This window comes from Podarcis melisellensis, assembly GCF_964234715.1.
Source record: "Podarcis melisellensis genome assembly, chromosome: 2".
In the NCBI taxonomy this organism is placed as follows: domain Eukaryota; kingdom Metazoa; phylum Chordata; class Lepidosauria; order Squamata; family Lacertidae; genus Podarcis; species Podarcis melisellensis.
The window spans coordinates 81,531,373-81,548,429 of record NC_138529.1 but is presented as its reverse complement, the minus strand read 5'-3'; the positions used below and the strand labels follow the sequence as shown (position 1 = coordinate 81,548,429).

General features: G+C 40.0%; 1 protein-coding gene and 1 long non-coding RNA gene across 4 annotated transcripts in view; one reads left to right on the top strand and one right to left on the bottom strand.

The window, feature by feature from the left end:
• Positions 1-13,728, top strand: part of DENND6A (DENN domain containing 6A) — a 26,434-nt gene extending 12,706 nt beyond the window's left edge. For both annotated transcript variants that reach the window (XM_081897154.1, XM_081897155.1), the window contains exons 9-20: positions 1,340-1,395; positions 2,191-2,313; positions 4,089-4,184; positions 5,136-5,230; positions 5,757-5,822; positions 5,918-5,982; positions 6,119-6,208; positions 6,441-6,494; positions 6,576-6,685; positions 7,742-7,844; positions 8,467-8,541; positions 10,150-13,728. In XM_081897154.1, coding sequence (XP_081753280.1) covers positions 1,340-1,395; positions 2,191-2,313; positions 4,089-4,184; positions 5,136-5,230; positions 5,757-5,822; positions 5,918-5,982; positions 6,119-6,208; positions 6,441-6,494; positions 6,576-6,685; positions 7,742-7,844; positions 8,467-8,541; positions 10,150-10,275 — 1,059 coding nt within the window. In that variant the 3' untranslated portion in view covers positions 10,276-13,728. The remainder of the gene's footprint in view (positions 1-1,339; positions 1,396-2,190; positions 2,314-4,088; positions 4,185-5,135; positions 5,231-5,756; positions 5,823-5,917; positions 5,983-6,118; positions 6,209-6,440; positions 6,495-6,575; positions 6,686-7,741; positions 7,845-8,466; positions 8,542-10,149) is intronic.
• LOC309361896 lies at positions 10,453-17,057 on the bottom strand. 2 transcript variants are annotated; one of them, XR_014164686.1, is made up of 3 exons: positions 16,881-17,057; positions 15,797-15,899; positions 10,453-15,516 (listed from the first exon to the last, which is right to left on the bottom strand). It is a non-coding gene; the product is annotated as an uncharacterized lncRNA (long non-coding RNA). The 2 variants fall into 2 exon arrangements; XR_014164687.1 differs by having other exon boundaries at positions 10,453-14,485.

The following is a 17,057-nucleotide window of genomic DNA, read 5'->3' as shown; positions in this document are numbered from 1 at the left end:
CTCTCTCCCAATCCCACCGATCAGCTGCTTCCTTTCTACACTCTCTTCCCTCTTGTTTGCCTTAGTGTCTTTTCCTTAGCTAGAGCAGTTTTTTGTTCCTTCTTTTCTTCTAATTTCTCTCCTCATTGATTTAGTCTTCGTCTCCTCTCCTTGCAAGTTTGCTGTCTTTACCTCCCCCTTCCCAGGCAGCCTCCTTTATTGCTAGTGTCCTTTATCTCGCTTCCGATCGCTTGCGATCAGCAGCTTTGTTTCAACACCCACTTCCCTCTTTCAAAAAAAAAGCATGATCTGCTTTTCACCCCTGGGCAATTTGGCTCCAGGGACCACACATTCGCTCTATAAGACGCACAGACATTTTCCCTTACTTTTTAGGAAGAAAAAGTGTGTCTTATGGAGCGAAAAATACGGTAATTGAGGTAACCATGTTTGCTGACAATACCAAATTGTTCAGGGTAGTTAAACCAAAAAGGGATTGCGGAGAGCTCTAGAAGAATCTCTCCAAACTGTGTGGGTAGGCCATAAAATGGCAAATAAAATACAGTGTAAGCGAGTACAAAGTGATGTACACTGGATTTTAAAAATGTTAATTGTACATATATATGTTCATGGGATTGGAACTGGTGGCGAATGACCAGTAACGAAACCTTGGGGTTATACGTAGATAGCCCATTGAAAATATTGACCCAGTGAGCAGCAGTTGTGAAACACCGTTCAGGGTATCAATTGAAGTATTCACTGAGAAAAAAGTAACTCTGAGAATGTTAGTCACTGTAGGCAGCAGGCAGAGAAGTCCAACCCCAGGGCATCAATTGAAGTATTCATTGAGAAAAAAGTAACTGAGAATCTTAGCCACTGTAGGCAACAGGCAGAGAAGTCCAACCCCATCCTCCCAGATTGGGAGGATGGAATAAGCGGAGTTATCTTTCTGCCCCGCTCTCCTGGCTAAGCCTCCTGCTAGCCACTGAACATTTAGGTGGGAAGTACCAGTGGGAGCCAGCCCCCAAATGGAGTGGGTCTGGGCCAATCTACCTGCTATAGTGCTCCAGGGTGACACGATGTTCTTACTGCCTGCCCCATGCCTTCCTCCCAAGCTGCCATGAATAGTAGACTGTGGATGTAGCAGGGTCCCTGATGCTCCATAAAGCCCTGCTAGCTGGGAGCGGGTGGGTAGGTGAGGGAAGCTTAAGACAGCAGCCATAAGAGAGCAGGGCCAGTCAAGACTTTTGTGATATACTTAGTAAGAGAGTTCATCATCACTTTAAAAGTAGCACAGTACACCCTGCCTTTTATTGCATGATCTGCTGCTAATTTGACCAAAAGCTTTTTGTTTTGCTTTTAGACAGACACACAGGTCTCCATTACGTTGCCTACTGTCCATGAAGTTGATCTCTTCAGGTAAAAACTGGAAGGCATATTGGCTAATCTTTCTGAAGTCCTGAAGCTGTCGTATCCCATCAACGAGAGTTTCAAACATTGAGGGTTTTAATCCCTGCCTAGCAAATGGATATTGAGCATAAGAGAGGCGTTGTTGGTAATCTAGAGCATACAAAAGGAGGGGGTTGTTTATAAACGTTATGACAATTAATTTAACTTATTATTAATATGCCTGCAAATATGTATACATTTACCTGGGAGTAAGTCTCATTTAATCTGGTGGGGCATATTTCTGAGGAGACATGTTACGTTGTTGTTCTCAGCCTCTCTGTTGAGTGCATTGAGAACACAGATTTTCATTACTCCTTTAATATAAGCTCTGCCATTTCTCAGGGATACAGTTTGCAAGAGTGTAAAGGGAGAAAGTACTCATATTCTTCTTGTCACTGGGCCACATTCCTGCAGCCCTGTCCAAATATCTTGGCACCTTTATGCTCTCTTTATAGCAGGTGCAACACAGTGAAATAATTATGTCTTTGGCCACCACATAACCTGGCCAAAGCTGGACAGATGTAGTTGTATGGCCTCTGGCTGTAAATCTACCCACACTTTATATTTGGGACCTTTTTACACCCTTCAATAAGCCTCAATGGCCAGGCATATCTAAGATTCTCAAGATGGTTGTGAGCCAAGGTCACATTTTCAGTTGCATGTTTCTCCCCGCCTCTTTTTTGCTTTTCTTTGCTTCCGCTCTCTCTGCCATAACTAGAGAGAAAATGAAAAGAAAAAGAGACTATTCTTGTAAATCTGTTTCAGATGTTTCTTGCCAGTGTTCTTTCACATCCAGATGCTATGGGAACTCGTGTTGTTAGGGGAACCGCTTGTTGTCATGGCACCATCACCATCGGAGTCTTCAGAAACCGTTTTGGCACTTGTAAGGTAAACATATGGAGGAGTTGAAAAAGCTGCATGACTGTGATCTCACCATGAGTCACAGAATGTGAAGGCTCTAGCAGAATCATAGGAATGGCTTGGTTTTCATTAAAAACGACAACACCCCTGCGAAACTGAATAAAAGTTTTGAAAAGCATGCAAAACCTTAATACTTTTAGGGGGGTTTTTTATTGCTGATAGTCTGAGCAGAGTCTTCGCAGGGCTTCCAGCCTCACCCTCTGCCTTTTTAGTGACCCAGAATGGTTCTTGTTTTCCAAGGCACTTAAAAGAAAACCACAAATTGTGCAAACCCCAAACCTTCAGGAAACACCTGCTACCCTACTTGCACAAGCTGATGTAATTTGCATTATCTTTTAAGCATGGAATGTGGATTAAATAATAATAATTACAGTGAATTTTTCTGAGAAGTTAATATTATCAAATGCTTCAAAATAATGAGTGATATCCAACATTGTGTGATTGGAGGTGCTGGACTTTCCTCCATGTGTGCCCCCAAAATTACTCTTGAGCATCCCCCAAACCTCCAGACCAGATTTATGGGGCATTGGGGGTGTCTACATGGGGAAGGAGAGGAAGGAAGTATTGTTGTGCAAGCAGAAATCTGTTCTCCCTGTGGATAGACACAATTGGATGTCAGAAGGACATGGATTGTGTTTCACCACCAGTAGGACAGATTACCATAACTTCAATTGGTGGAGACTTGGAGTTAATCCCCTAAAGCTTTCGTTGATGTCTTTTTAATTTTAAACAAATACCTTTAAAGTACAGTGGTACCTCTGGTTACGCATGCTTCTGGTTACACACGCTTCGGGTTATGAACTCCGCTAACCCGGAAGTAGCTGCTCCTGGGTGCGAACTTTGCCCCAGGATGTGAGCAGAAATCGTGCACCAGAGGGAGACCCCATTAGCGAAAGCACACCTCAGGTTAAGAATGGTTTTGGGTTAAGAACAGACCTCCGGAACGAATTAAGTTCGTAACCAGAGGTACCACTGTATTATTGAAAATAAGCGAGGTGTTCGAAGCAGCTTACAAACACTTCGAAAATAGAATTAAATTAATAGCAAGTGGGACTCGGGACAAAATATTTTAGGGTGGAGAGTTCCTGTTCAGGGTTTCAGCGAACCAGCTGTGCTTTCTTCTTTGACACTTCATTCATCCCTCCCCCAGCACTCATTTAGTCTGCTAATACTTCTAACTAGTATAGTGGTACCTCAGGTTACATACGCTTCAGGTTACATACACTTCAGGTTACAGACTTCACTAACCCAGAAATATTACCTAGGGTTAAGAACTTTGCTTCAGGATGAGAACAGAAATCGCGCAGCGGCGCGGCAGCAGTGAGAGGCCCCATAAGTTAAAGTGGTGCTTCAGGTTAAGAATAGCTCCAGGTTAAGAACAGACCTCCAGAATGAATTAAGTTCTTAACCCAAGGTACCACTGTATGCTGTTTTGGCCACATAAGGATCCACATTTGGAAAATATGTTCTCTATTAGGATAAGGGTAACAGTTCAGTAGCATGTATTTTGAAAGTCAGGAGTAAAATAGCAACAATGTAGCAAAATTTATCTGTAAGAACCCAAGAGAGTTTCTTTTTTTCGTCTAATGGATAATGTCAACACCAAGCTGACATCCCTGGGTAGGGGATGTTCCAAAATCGTGGAAAAGACCCTGTCTCCAATTGATAATCTATAGAGTAAATTTATAATAATGTCTCATCTCTCCATTCACACACTTTTCTTCTGTGTGTTTGTTTCACAGCTGTATCTCACCTCTGAAGTACTATAGTGATTTTAGGCCTTATTTTACAATACATGACAGTGAATTCAAAGAATATACCACTCGTACTCAGACCCCGTAAGTAAAATGGATTATACAGTTTTGATATTTAGACTCATCATTTAATCATAACTCTTGACTTTAAAGGATCCATGTAGACTAGGGACCTCAGCCTAGGAAGCTTTAACAAAAGCCCTGCCCTTCAGTTTTCTAACAGTGCAGGCCACAGTCAACTGTTTTAATGGAGTCTCATGCTGAGAGATGAAAAATAGAAAGCAGCTGATGTTTTGATATATTCCAGTATATAGAGTTTCAACTTGTACTAATACAAATTCTGATTACAGGACTGTCAAGACATCCTCCTAATCAGAATAAACATTTCTTAAATCCAGTAAGATCCTATATGGCAATAATATGAAATATAACACCTAAGAGTGAGAATTGCAAGGGACTCCAGAAATAAATTCTGGGAAAACAGGTTGCCCCTTAACACAATATTGTCAAGAAAGTAATGGTCTCCCATAAAAACAGATTCAAGTATGTTTTGTCTTTTTTAAAAGAAGCATTGTAATTTTACATTATGTAATATTTTCTTGTAGAATATTGTGGACCTAAAGGGTTTTTTTCCTCTTGAGCAGCTTTGTTGATTACTGTTAATAATTGTCAAATGATTATATATTATTTAAAATAAATAAATTTGCAGTTAGGGACCTGCTTTAAAAAAAAAATCCTATATGGTGTACCCGAATTCCTATGTATGGGTGACATTCAACTAGTTTTATGCAGAGTAGACCTATTGAAATTAATGAAAATTAATTAATTAGTCCTTCCTCTTCCCCCTTGCACCAATGAAATGAGCTTTCCTCTTCATGGAAAGGCTACTGTAGATCCAAGCCTTAGTCTTCAGTTCATCACAAGGCTACTATTGGTGTTTTCTACAACAGACTATCCAGACTGCTTCTCTGGAATGTGGTTACTTTAAATCTATGCAGAGGTTATTGATCTTATTGATAATCTTCCATATTTCAGGCCTTCTGTCATATTGGGAGTGACGAATCCATTTTTTGCTAAAACACTGCAACACTGGCCACACATCATCCGAATAGGAGATATTAAACTGTCAGGTAATTTTTTTAATTGACTGAAGATTTCTTCTGCAGTGTACAGAGTATTACAAGTTACTGTCTTTCCTCCTTTAGCTTAGTTAAATGTGAACAAAATATGAAATTATTGTTAAGGAGTAGAGAGGTGGTTTCGATTTAATGAAAATCTATAGGCTGGTTTTGCCTCTTCAGTTGACTCAAGTCACTTTATAGATCAGACTTTGCAAAAACTGAACTGGAATAGGTATAAGTAGTGATAGGAAAAAATATGCAAAGTAATATCTTTCATAATATATTTCCAACTTCTTTGAAATGTGATGAAGTGTACATTTAAACCAACAAAACTCTGCATCAAGCTGAATATTTATGTTTTCATCTATGAAAATATTTTGTAAGCTTGGCCGTTTACAAAATTGTATTAAACTTAGGTTTTACATGGTTACACCAAAAGATGTGCAAGAACCTCTTGGATGAGCATGCCCAGGGCTCTTCAGATCTTAGTATCTGAGTGATTATACTCACAGTGTCTCTTTCTTCGTTTTGGCAGGTGAAGTACCAAAGCAGGTGAAAGTGAAAAAGCTAAAGAACTTAAAGACTTTGGATTCTAAGCCTGGTAATGTTTCATCACTATAACCTAGTATTTGCAGAATATTGTTATGGGCCACAACCAGAGGACAATCCCATGGTGGTTGTTTTTCCCCCCCATAGGTGTTTATACATCTTATAAGTCATACTTGAACAGAGATGAAGAAATCATCAAGCAGTTACAAAAGGTAATTTCAGACTTGTAGTTGAACTACTATATGAATGTACTCATAGTATAAAGTCTGTTAAATATTAGATACCCTTATCAACAGTGTATTGCTATAGCTTGTGGTTCTTCTCGTTTACTGTGATTGCCTTTTTTAGGGAGTACAGCAGAAGCGTCCCGGAGAAGCTCAAAGCATAATCCTTCGTCGTTATTTTTTGGAACTGACCCAGAGCTTCATTATTCCTCTAGTAAGCTGCTATGTCTATGACACTTCTATACTGAACAGTGAACATAACCAAAGCTTTGTAATCTAAACCTTTAAGAAGCTAAAATAAAGTTATTAATCTGAAGAGTAGTCACAGTGGGTTCTGAGGCCAGCTTTTGAACGGCCGTCAGAAAATGCTTAAGAAATGTAATAATATGGATTTGCCAAACGCAAAGATTCAACATCATTATTTTTGCATCTGTTTGTTGTTCTAGGAACGATACGTAGCAAGCCTGATGCCTCTGCAAAAGAGCATATCACCTTGGAAGGTGAAAATACATTGATAACCTAAATATTCATTTTGTGAATAGCTGCCAGCTTCTGTGCTTATAGCTGTGTTTCTCTCATAGAGCCCGCCACAGTTGAAGCCATTCAACCAAGAGGAATTTATGAAAACTCTTGAGAAAGCAGGGCCTCAGCTCACCTCTAGATTAAAAGGAGACTGGATAGGACTCTACAGGTAATGCTATTTTATACCTTGACTATTGCTAAGATTACAGCCTGAGAGACACCCAAATTTCATGTTAAAAATATTTTGGAAGCAGCAAAAAACAACAACCTTGCCTCTAATGCTAACCGAACTGCTTTGTAAAATAATGTTATGGTTGTTGCCCCTTTTCTCTTACAGAAATTTATAAATATGTTTAACTTGTTTTTCACGTTAATAGAGTCTTATATATCGGTTGTGGACTTTCTTGACTAATTGATCAACAGTTGGCTACCAGGCTAAGTTCAAAGTGTTAGTACTGATGTACAAAGCCTTATGTATTGTTTGTTTTTAAATTACTTGTTTTGTGGGAAGCAGTTTATAAATGAAATAATAAACAAACCTTTTTGAGATGAAGCAAGAAGAATAGTATACAGTATTCCAAGTGTGGTCGCACTATAGATTTGTATAATGGCATTATGATAGTGATATATGCATGATATAGCATGGATTTTTTTTCCAACTACAAGGTGTTGTTGCTGATAAATTACTACCATTTTGGAACCCCTGAGAATATACAGTATGTGGGGGGGGGGGGGAATCGTAGCGCTGTGCATCATTTTACACTTGTTTACATTGTGTTACATTTGTCATTCTACTACCCAATTCACTCAATTTGGAGAGGTCTTTTTGGGGACTCCACTTTCTACATTATTATTATTTATTGAGTTTATATATCACCCTATACCCGGAGGTTTCACGGCGGCTCACAGAAAAAATAACAGCATATAAATCAGAATAAAAACAACAACCCAATAACACTCCCCCATTCAGAGAACTGTCCATTTAAACCTACTCTCTGCTGCCTACTTCACCAACACCTAATCCATGAGTGAAGCACTCCTCTTATTCCATAACTGTTAACCTCACTCAGGAGTCTTTAGTGAGATACCGTGTCAAAAGCTTTTTGAAAGCCAAAGTACCTTATGTCAACCTCTAGCCATATGCTTGGCAGAGCAACTTTGCAACTTTGATTTTGAAGTGTCACCTTGTTCCACTAGTAGAACTCATTTCCCCTTTGTCTTAAAGGCATTTTTTGAAATCTTACAACTTTGACGGTTGGTTCAGGACTCGGCGGAAAGAAATGACACAGAAGCTGGAGGCATTGCACTTAGAAGCACTATGCAATGAGGTCAGGAAAAACTGCTTTGCTTTAAGCTTTTTCTTCCTTGTCTTCTCTGTAGAAATAAAAATTGAAAACCCAATTTAAATGGTATGGCCAGTGAGGGCATTTCCACACTTTTCATTTGCCCTGTGCCTAGAAAGCATGGGCCCCAAGCAGTTTTCCCCTTGTCCTACTCCTTTCCCAGGGAAAACCTACTATTTAGCTCTAAATTATGAGCAAACAGCAAGCTGGAGAAGACCCAAATACCCGTTTGCTCCGATGGAGCACTAAGGAGCAGCTTCCCCTGGGGGAAAGTAGTGGAACAAGAGGAAGTGTGGATAAGCCCTGATTGGAGTAGCATTTGTTAATGGCTGGGATCCAAAGGGCTATGCATATTCTCCCTTATGTACATTGGGTCTTTTCAGCTGCTGTCTTCTAACTTGAGTTCTTTGTGCCCTCTGAAATTCTCTCTCCAAAGTCAAGGGACCCTTGGGAGATCAGCACTGTCTTTGGTACAGGGGCTACCATTCAAATAAAGTGGGCAATTAAGACATTTCCTAAAGCTCCAATAATAATAATAAAATTTCCCCCGTGCTGTCATTGTAAAGAAATCAACTGAATCTGATTTTTGAACATATTTTTCTGACAGGATTTGCTTTTCTGGAGTCAGAAGCATACTGAAGTGGAAACAGTGGATTTAGTTTTGAAATTAAAGGATAAAGTGGTAGGTAGACAAATTGGTGGGTAAATGTATTTAACGTACTATTCATCCATTATCAGTACTTTGTGTTATTTCTCATTCTTACTAGTCTAGTCAAGTATCATCTACTCCATCAGAGCTTGAATTCACTAATGAGAGGTTTCCATCTCCCCCACAGACTCCTTGCTTAGCTTGTACTTGTCATACGGACCTGTCCCCAAGACCTGCTGGAATGCCCAATCACCTCATTTTCTGAGTACTATTATTAGGGGGAAGAGTAGTGATTTTAAAGAAGCTCCATTATTTGGCTTCTCTAGGAGAAAAGAGAAAGCTACAGAGCATGATTATCAAGCCTCTCTAAAGGCCCAACATAACTCTTCATCTTTAATCACAAGGATACTCAGGAGACCTCTAGAGCAGATTCTCAGTCCTGTGGGAAGAGCTAGTCTTACTTGACTTCTGTCTTAACTGGGCAATGGAAATAGCTCATAATTAAGATACTACAACCCCCTCTGTCAGAAAACATTTAACGTGAATGTTCTTCCCCTTCTTATCAGAAGAAAACCTGCACAGCAGCCAAAGTGATTCTAGGGAAATCCAGCACACAGCTATCGTTTTCTGTGCATGCTTTCCACTCCTGACCAGAAAAGGGTGGGAGGTAGCAGGTTGAGCACCGATAAGCTTTCTCTGCTGAGTTTCTTGGCTAGACTGGATGTGGGTTGCAATAGTCCGTATCCTAGGTTCATTCTCTCTCTTATTTAGCACTGTTACTCCCTTTTTATTGCTGGCTTTGTCATATGTCTACTTGAGCCCCCCCTCTTGAGGCGGCTTACTTGCATTTTCTCCATGGGCACACTTGTTGCTTTCCAGCAGATCTAGGTAGCCATTCCTTTGTTAGCTTGCATTATAAAGGTACATCACTACTGTACTTCCAACATTTCCCTTCCTGCAGCTTTACTGATTGTTGTTAGCCGCCCTGAGCCCAGCTTCGGCTGGGGAGGGCGGGATATAAATAAAATTTATTATTATTTATTATTATTGAAGAAAGTTACTTGCAGAATATGCTTTCTTGATAGTAAATCCCTCTGGTGGTCGCATGTAGTTACTGAAGAGAACTGCATTTACAAACATTCTTAGAGAATACTTTGTAGTTGTGTTTTCCATTAAATTTCATTTAAATCTGTTATCACTTCTGTTCAGTGTGAGAGACCACTTCAACCAAAGCTTGATTTTAAATAAGAACATAGGAAGTTTCCTTATGTCAAGTCGGAAGATTGGTCTGTCTAGCTCAATATTGTGCACACTGACCAGCATTTCAGAGGAATCTTTTCCTAGCCCTACCTGGACATGCCAGGGATTGAACCTGTGACCTTCTGTATGCAAATTCTCCCTTAAAAACCAGAAGAGTGTTGAAAGCTTATCTGCTTGCATGAATCCTGAATGTACTGAGGCCCTTTTAGTCTCAATTACAGATGAACCACTTTGTGTCTCTTTTTGGATGCTTGCACTAATATTTCGCCAATGTGTGTATTTTCCTGATTCTTCCGTCATGCTTGTTTTCATAAATGCTGACTTCTTATGGATTCTTTTAAGATGACCATGGGTTTTTAACTGCAATTTCTGTGGTTATAGGCTGATGGAGAAAACTTACCTGTGAAACCAGGCACTGTGGAAAAGTTACAGATGCACATTGATTCAATTATTCTTGCACTGCCAGAAGATTTACAGGGTATACTCATCAAAACGGGCTCAACGTGACTAACTGGACTTTTCTGCAGCCATATGTACCACATTGCACATTTGAAAGGTGTAAAGGCACTTGCAAAGAACAGTGGACATGCAAAGTATAGACCGTGTTAATACTTAAAACATTATTTTAAGCAGCCCCTTAGGTTCAACTTGAATATGGAAGGAACTGATTTATTATTATTATTATTTTGCATATGTTTAAAATTAAGTGCTCTTACTGAACATCTGCATGCATCTTAAACTTCCACAATGCAGTGCAGACACTGCAGAGCTTCTTAAATGGGTGCTGATCTGCCCAATTGTATTAAACTCAGGGGAAGCAATATTCCTGTTGGTTTCAATGACTATCACACTTAATGGAATAGCTAGTAGCTGTCCAGTGAGTACTACGTCTTGATATTTTACTTCCTCTTAAGATCTCAAATGCTAGTCTACTAAATATTATAATTCAGTTCAGTTATTACAGAGCTGATGGCCAAACCTGAATTCATTTATTCAGTTTATATCCTGCCTTTCCTTCAATGAGCTCAAGGCACTGTATACGATTCCCCACCCTTTTACCCTCACAGCAACCCTTTGAAGTAGACTGGGCTGAAAGATAGTGACTGGTTGAGGGTCAGTGAGAGTCATTGCCGAGTGAACATTTGACCCCAGATCTTTCCAGTCCTAGTCCATTACTAACCACTAGTACACTACCTTGGCTCTCACACTGGTTTAACAATTGGGATCATCCCTGTAGTCTTGGACACTCCTCCATTTTCCTTCTGTTAGGTCCTTGTATCGTCTCCCCACATTCCTAATTACAATAATTAGAGCCTGCTCTAGTATTTCAACTGGGAAAACTCGGGTTACTGCTTATCATAGTTTGCAGGGTGTATTGATTTTAAATCAAGGCAGTACAAATCCCAGTTTAAATCAGCAAGAAAAAAAGGCTGGTTTAAATCATTCTCATGGATAAATCTTATTATTTCCTAAATAATGGTGCAACTCTCACCGCTGGGGCCCTACTAATTAATAACTAAATTAGTATTTATACTGTTTCATTCTTCTAACCAGGCCTTTTGCCTTACTACATATATTTTGTGTGCTTTCCTTCTTCAACCTTTTAAAATATTTGCATGTAGATTCTTTCTTGCACTTGGCATCCATGACAGTTTGTGAGGTTAAGTTTGGGAGTATAGGAAACGGAACACTGGACAATTGTCTTCTCCTCTCTCCAGCGTTGCTCCTTTCTGCTTCGCTATGCTTTTGCCAAGCCCTAGCCTCACAGAATCAAACAAAAGTAGCAATCAAAACTGAAATGCCCATGACTGATACAACAGAAGTAACCTGGCAAAGTGTAGGTGGAATGTAAATATTAATATCTGATAAATTATCCAATTAGTTCTTCATACATAGAAAAGCCTCCTTTAATTCAATGGATCTGGTACTGTATATGAATATATTCAGTTTACAGTGTAACTTTTAGAGCCAACATGCTTATATTGAGGTTATTTAATATTAACCTAGTTGATATTTTAGACTTCATATTTACATTTTTAAAACTGAATTTCACATTTGAAAAAACAAGTGGGGAATTGAGCTTTTTAAACAACAAAACTGAAACTAAACATTGTTTTTTTAATCCACTTTGATTGTGTCCCCACCCAGGACTGAAACCTGATTCATTCTTAGTTTTGAGGCAGTGTGATTAGAGGTAACCATAGTCTATGCAGTTCAGATATTACAGCAGCTCAAGCTTATTTTAAACTATGGAAAGGAACATGGAAGCCCAGGGAAGAGGAGCACAAAGACTTGTGATTTTCCTCCCTCTCACATCAGCTCTGAGACATCTGAATCAAATGACTTGAGTGTGTAATAGTGAATTTACTACCTATCAGGTCACAGATCTGTTTCTAGAATATAAAACTAGTGGTGCCCCCCTTAAAAAAAAATAATTAAAATTAAGTGGGTGCTTCTTGTCTAAAGTCTTAAGCTTCCTAACATAAGTCTAAATTTTAAATTGTGGCACAAAGATTAAAATGGCAAAGGTTGATTAACAGAAACTTTGCATAATGGCCATTCCAGAAAATACACATTGAATGTGTTGCGGAGTTTGTTGCACATAGACCAGGCTGCTGAACTAAATGCCTCTTATTTCCTCATGCCCACGCACGAATGGGGAGATGAGAGTGCCTTGAGGACAGCTGCAGCCTTCTTTGTATGGTGGTGGTTAGAGAGAGCTACCTCACCTCCCCGGCCCCACGTTAGGGCTTTATCTTTTCCAGCACCATTATGCACACATGGGGCTGATCATGTGCAAAAACCGCTTTGTGTGTGTGGATTGCCCTTGGTGGGTTGGGTGATGATCGTTTACACCAAAGTATGTCAGTTAAATAGCAACAGGAATACTAACTTGCATCAAATCAATGTCCGTCCCAATTTTGTTAAGTGCATTAGGTGCTTTGCTATCATGTCATAATACTTAATTTTAACTGCCTTCAAAGAATGTGGTTATGTAAGAAGAGGCTGATTTTAATCTCCTGTTTCTCTAGGGAAGCCTTTTGTGATTCCCTGCTATAACAATAACCTTCAAGTATTCTGTCCACAGGTAAAAGCAACAGACAAGTGTGGACAAGTATGCTAAGTTCAACCTCCATGAGCTGGAGAACAAACTTCTGAAGCTGGGAGCCCTTCTGGGTTTGTGGATGCTTCCTGTGTGATTTTAAATTGGGGGTTCAAAAATCTTGAGACCTTTCACAAGTACAGGAGGCTCCCAGCTTCTGGGTAGTACACATTTAGTGCATTTCTCTCCACTCCACTTACTTTTACAGAGAAATAGAATACCTGAAGAGGGTTAATGTATATACTATAAATATATGCATAATGAGCCATTTCTCATTGTAATAAATTATTCTTGCTAGATGCATAACTTTTTTTTTAACACAAGAACATAGGAGTTTGATAACTCTTATGAAATAGGACTTGGAGGAACCTTCCAAGAATGTTATACCAATTCTAACATGTACCAGTATATTGTGGTATGTTACCATTAGGAGCAGAAATGCAACAGCTGGGTCAAGATTTAATGATGATCAATACTCCACCACATTTTATTCATTTATTTCAGGCCCGTTGTAGGAAAAAGACTGCCTTTCTATGACATTTTGTACCATTGTTTAGAGTCTTTAATTTTAGCTATACACTACCCCCTGTATTTTTAATGAGATGTATTTTTAATATTCACTTACATGAATTCCAAATCAGAAGTTGAGAATAACATGTATAAAAGAGGACTTTGACAATTATGCCACTATTGCATTAATATTTAACTCACTGTTTTGCACAACTAAGTAGCATTTTTAAAATACAGCCATTAAATCTTCATTAACTGAAGCATTGCATAGTATATTGGAACTAGCTACATTAGCTTATTTTCTAAATGTATTTTTTTAAGGCAAATAAATTTCACTTTTACAGAAACTTTGTCCGTGTTTATTCAGTAAACCACATGAAATAAAAACATGCATCCAGTGGAATTCTTACTATGAAGAACTTCATTCTTGCTTATAATTCTGCGTCTGAAATCCTATGCATAACTGTGTGGGACTTTTGACACTAGACTTGGGGAAGAAAGCATTGGGTCAAAGTGCATGCTACTTATCAGCAGCAACTGCCTCGAGTCTTGTGCTGCTTCCCCAACTTTGCCTGTCCCTTCTTGCCTTTTTTGTGGACCATACCAGAGACAGACGGTATCCACTTGGTGGTGCTCCATTGGCAGATGGATACTTCTGAATACCAGTTGCTGGAAATCACTGGGCAAGGGATGCGGAAGCGCTCCTGTGCTCAAGTACTGTTTGCAGGTTTCCTACAAGCATATTGTTGGCTGCTGTGAAGACAGGACTACCTGGGACATTGGACTGATCCAGAAGGCTACTGTTAGGTTCTCCCTTCCGTTTCCCTCGTGACAGTGTCAGGAGCTGGCTAGGTCAGCAATAAAATAATAAAGCACCTGATGGCGGTGAAGTTAACTCTTTATTCAAAGAAACAAAGCAACTCAGTCCTAGTGGTCACAGCAACCCTTCCCTGTAGGTCTAGACCCAATGAAGCAGTTGCAAGGACTGAAGATCCCCACCTTCCCAAAGCTTTCTAAGGCTCCTTCCCAGGTTCGTTCCCCAGCAGCCGACAGCTCCATCACCTTGTCTCTCATGGCTCTGCCCTCTTCATTTCACTGCAAGTTCTAGGAGAGCAGGGGAGAGGTGAGCTGGTCACAGCAGGAAGGGGAGACTCCCTGGATTCTTCAGCAGCCTGCCTCACTTGTCTCCTGGCCCTACTCCTTGGCTCTCTGCCACAGCCTCTTCCTGCTCACTAAACCCTGTTACCTCTTCAGCTTCTGACACCTCTTAGTCTGCTCCCTCTTCTCTGACCATTCACCGTCATCCCACCACCAATCCACTGGCTCCGAGTCTTCTTCCCTGAGGGTTTCCTTGAGGGCTCTCCAGTTGGTGCCTCCCGCCACTCCTCTGCATCTAGCCAGTCCATGGCAGAAATATGCCTTCCATCAGTAGAACAACACCAATTGAATCGTTACAGTGAAACATGAGCCGTTAGGCCAAGAGATAATAGTGCCAAATTATGAGACAGCAGGGCTAAATTTATCAGCAAGGGCAAGAAGGCCATTACTGCTAATTTAAGGGTGCATCTAGACCAACACATATTGCATTTTATTTGAGCTTTAACCTTTGAAGTCCAGGTACTAATAGTTGACACATTTTACTATTTTTAGGGTAGATCCAATGCCGTCCTAATGGGCACAATGGAATTCCTCTTTCTCCTCTGCCTTGTGCCCTTCGATGCACCCAGTGAGTCCCCTAACCCTCTGGAGCAGATTTTGGGGCCATACAGAGGGGAGTCCTGTTTTCACAAAAGCAAGATGCCACGATAACAATCCATTATGATTATTTAAATTAAGTGCCTATTGCTACAAAGGAAAAAAAATCTTGAAATGACCTACAGGGATCCTTGGAACCAATAAATGTGCTGTGCAGTGAAAAAAGAATGAGGAAAATCTTCACAATGCACATATTTTTTTGACTGTGAGCTAGCTTTAGCTAAAGAACCTTTAGTAAATGAACACATGAGTGAAAACGAAAATATAGCAAAAGAACAAAAGAAGCTCTTTTAATTGAGAACAATGGCCATGGTGAGACAGTTGGAATTCTGTTCAGCTCATTTTCAAGAAGGCCTGTAACTCATTAAGAAGATTCCAACCTTTTGTACAAAAAAAGAAAAGGAAAAGATGTAGACAGTGTGGAAAACGCTTGGTCTGGGTGCCCTGAAAGAGCATGTGACTTGATCAGCAGAGTTCTTGGCACATCAGTGACAAATAGCTCTAGTACAAGGTTGGTAAAGGGTGACATAAACAATACTTATTTTACAATAATAAACAGTTGGTCCTTTCTAAAGTCTTTATGAAACTTAAACTGTATCAAAATTAAGTTATTAAGAAAAGCGTTATAAAAAGTTGAAGGGAGCTTTTATGTGGACATACCAGTCACTGAAGAGCAATACCTGGAGAGGAATGATAAGTGTGTTTCTGTGCTGTGGTAGCAGCATTCTTGCCTTGAACTCTGCCTCCACCTGTCAACTGCCAGCTGCAAGAATAATAATCAAACAGAACTACCATGAATCTATTTTTGCTGAGGCATCCCAGCCGACCTTTTCCCTTGCTGTAATATCATACCCTATACCAAAACAGTGATCCAAAGCAAACAATTTAAGGACACCTCTGTCTTGCAACACAAGTGACAAGACCTCATCATGTACAGTACTTCATTCTAGTGATTCTGCTACAAACCAGATTAGGATTGAGCAGAAGCTATTTCTCTTTTTGTAGATGGAGTTGAGAATTTATTAATATACTCGTATCAGATATTAAATTCCAAATAACCTGTAATCCAGCACAACTACTGATGGGCAATATTTCATAGCAAACATTTATTAACATTTGAGAAGTCTTGTTGCCCTTCCCACTTTGCTTTCATTACAAGCATCATTTATAGACAAATAAATCTGGGGACCATCTACCTGGAGTTGTTTTCATTATGTAGGAAAATGTCTCCTTCAAAATTCCAAGGAAATAATTAAACGGGATCCTGAGTTGAAAGGTGAACAGGCACCACTCTCTCAAATGCAGGCAATCTAAAATCATTATGGCCTTCTCCTTCATGAGAAATAACACGATTAACTACAGAAATATATAAGAGGGGGGGAAAGGATGTGTCTGTGTCATTAATCCTTCCAGATGAGCAAGAATTACTTTTGAGAGAAGCAAAGATTTGGGGATCCAGGATTTGATTTAATGTGACATTACCAGTTCCTTCTAGTATACTCTGGACAAGTCTCACAAGCGGCTGTACCACTTCCAACGACAAGTACAGTCTCATAGGACTCCTCCCTGCACCTAGAAATAGAGCATGTCAGGGAGAAGCAGAAGCGCCTAACATCTAGCTTTTAATATACACGATTTCCACCCCCAAACTTTGAAGTGATATAGTCCAGGACTGGGTTTGCCGCCACTGCATTTACTGCTTTGTGGGAATGAGGTCTATGGCTGCCGGTGGCTCCACAGCTACCTTTGCTCTCTAACCATCCACACGAAGGGGCTAGGCCTCAAGCTCAGCACGAGGTGACAATGACTCCCAGCACTCCCTGCTGCAGAAACGGGCACACGGGAAGCCGATAGAAGAAAAAAAGGAGGGGGGAGACTACTACACTTCCCAGCACTCCCTGCGCCTCTTTCTCTCTCTCTC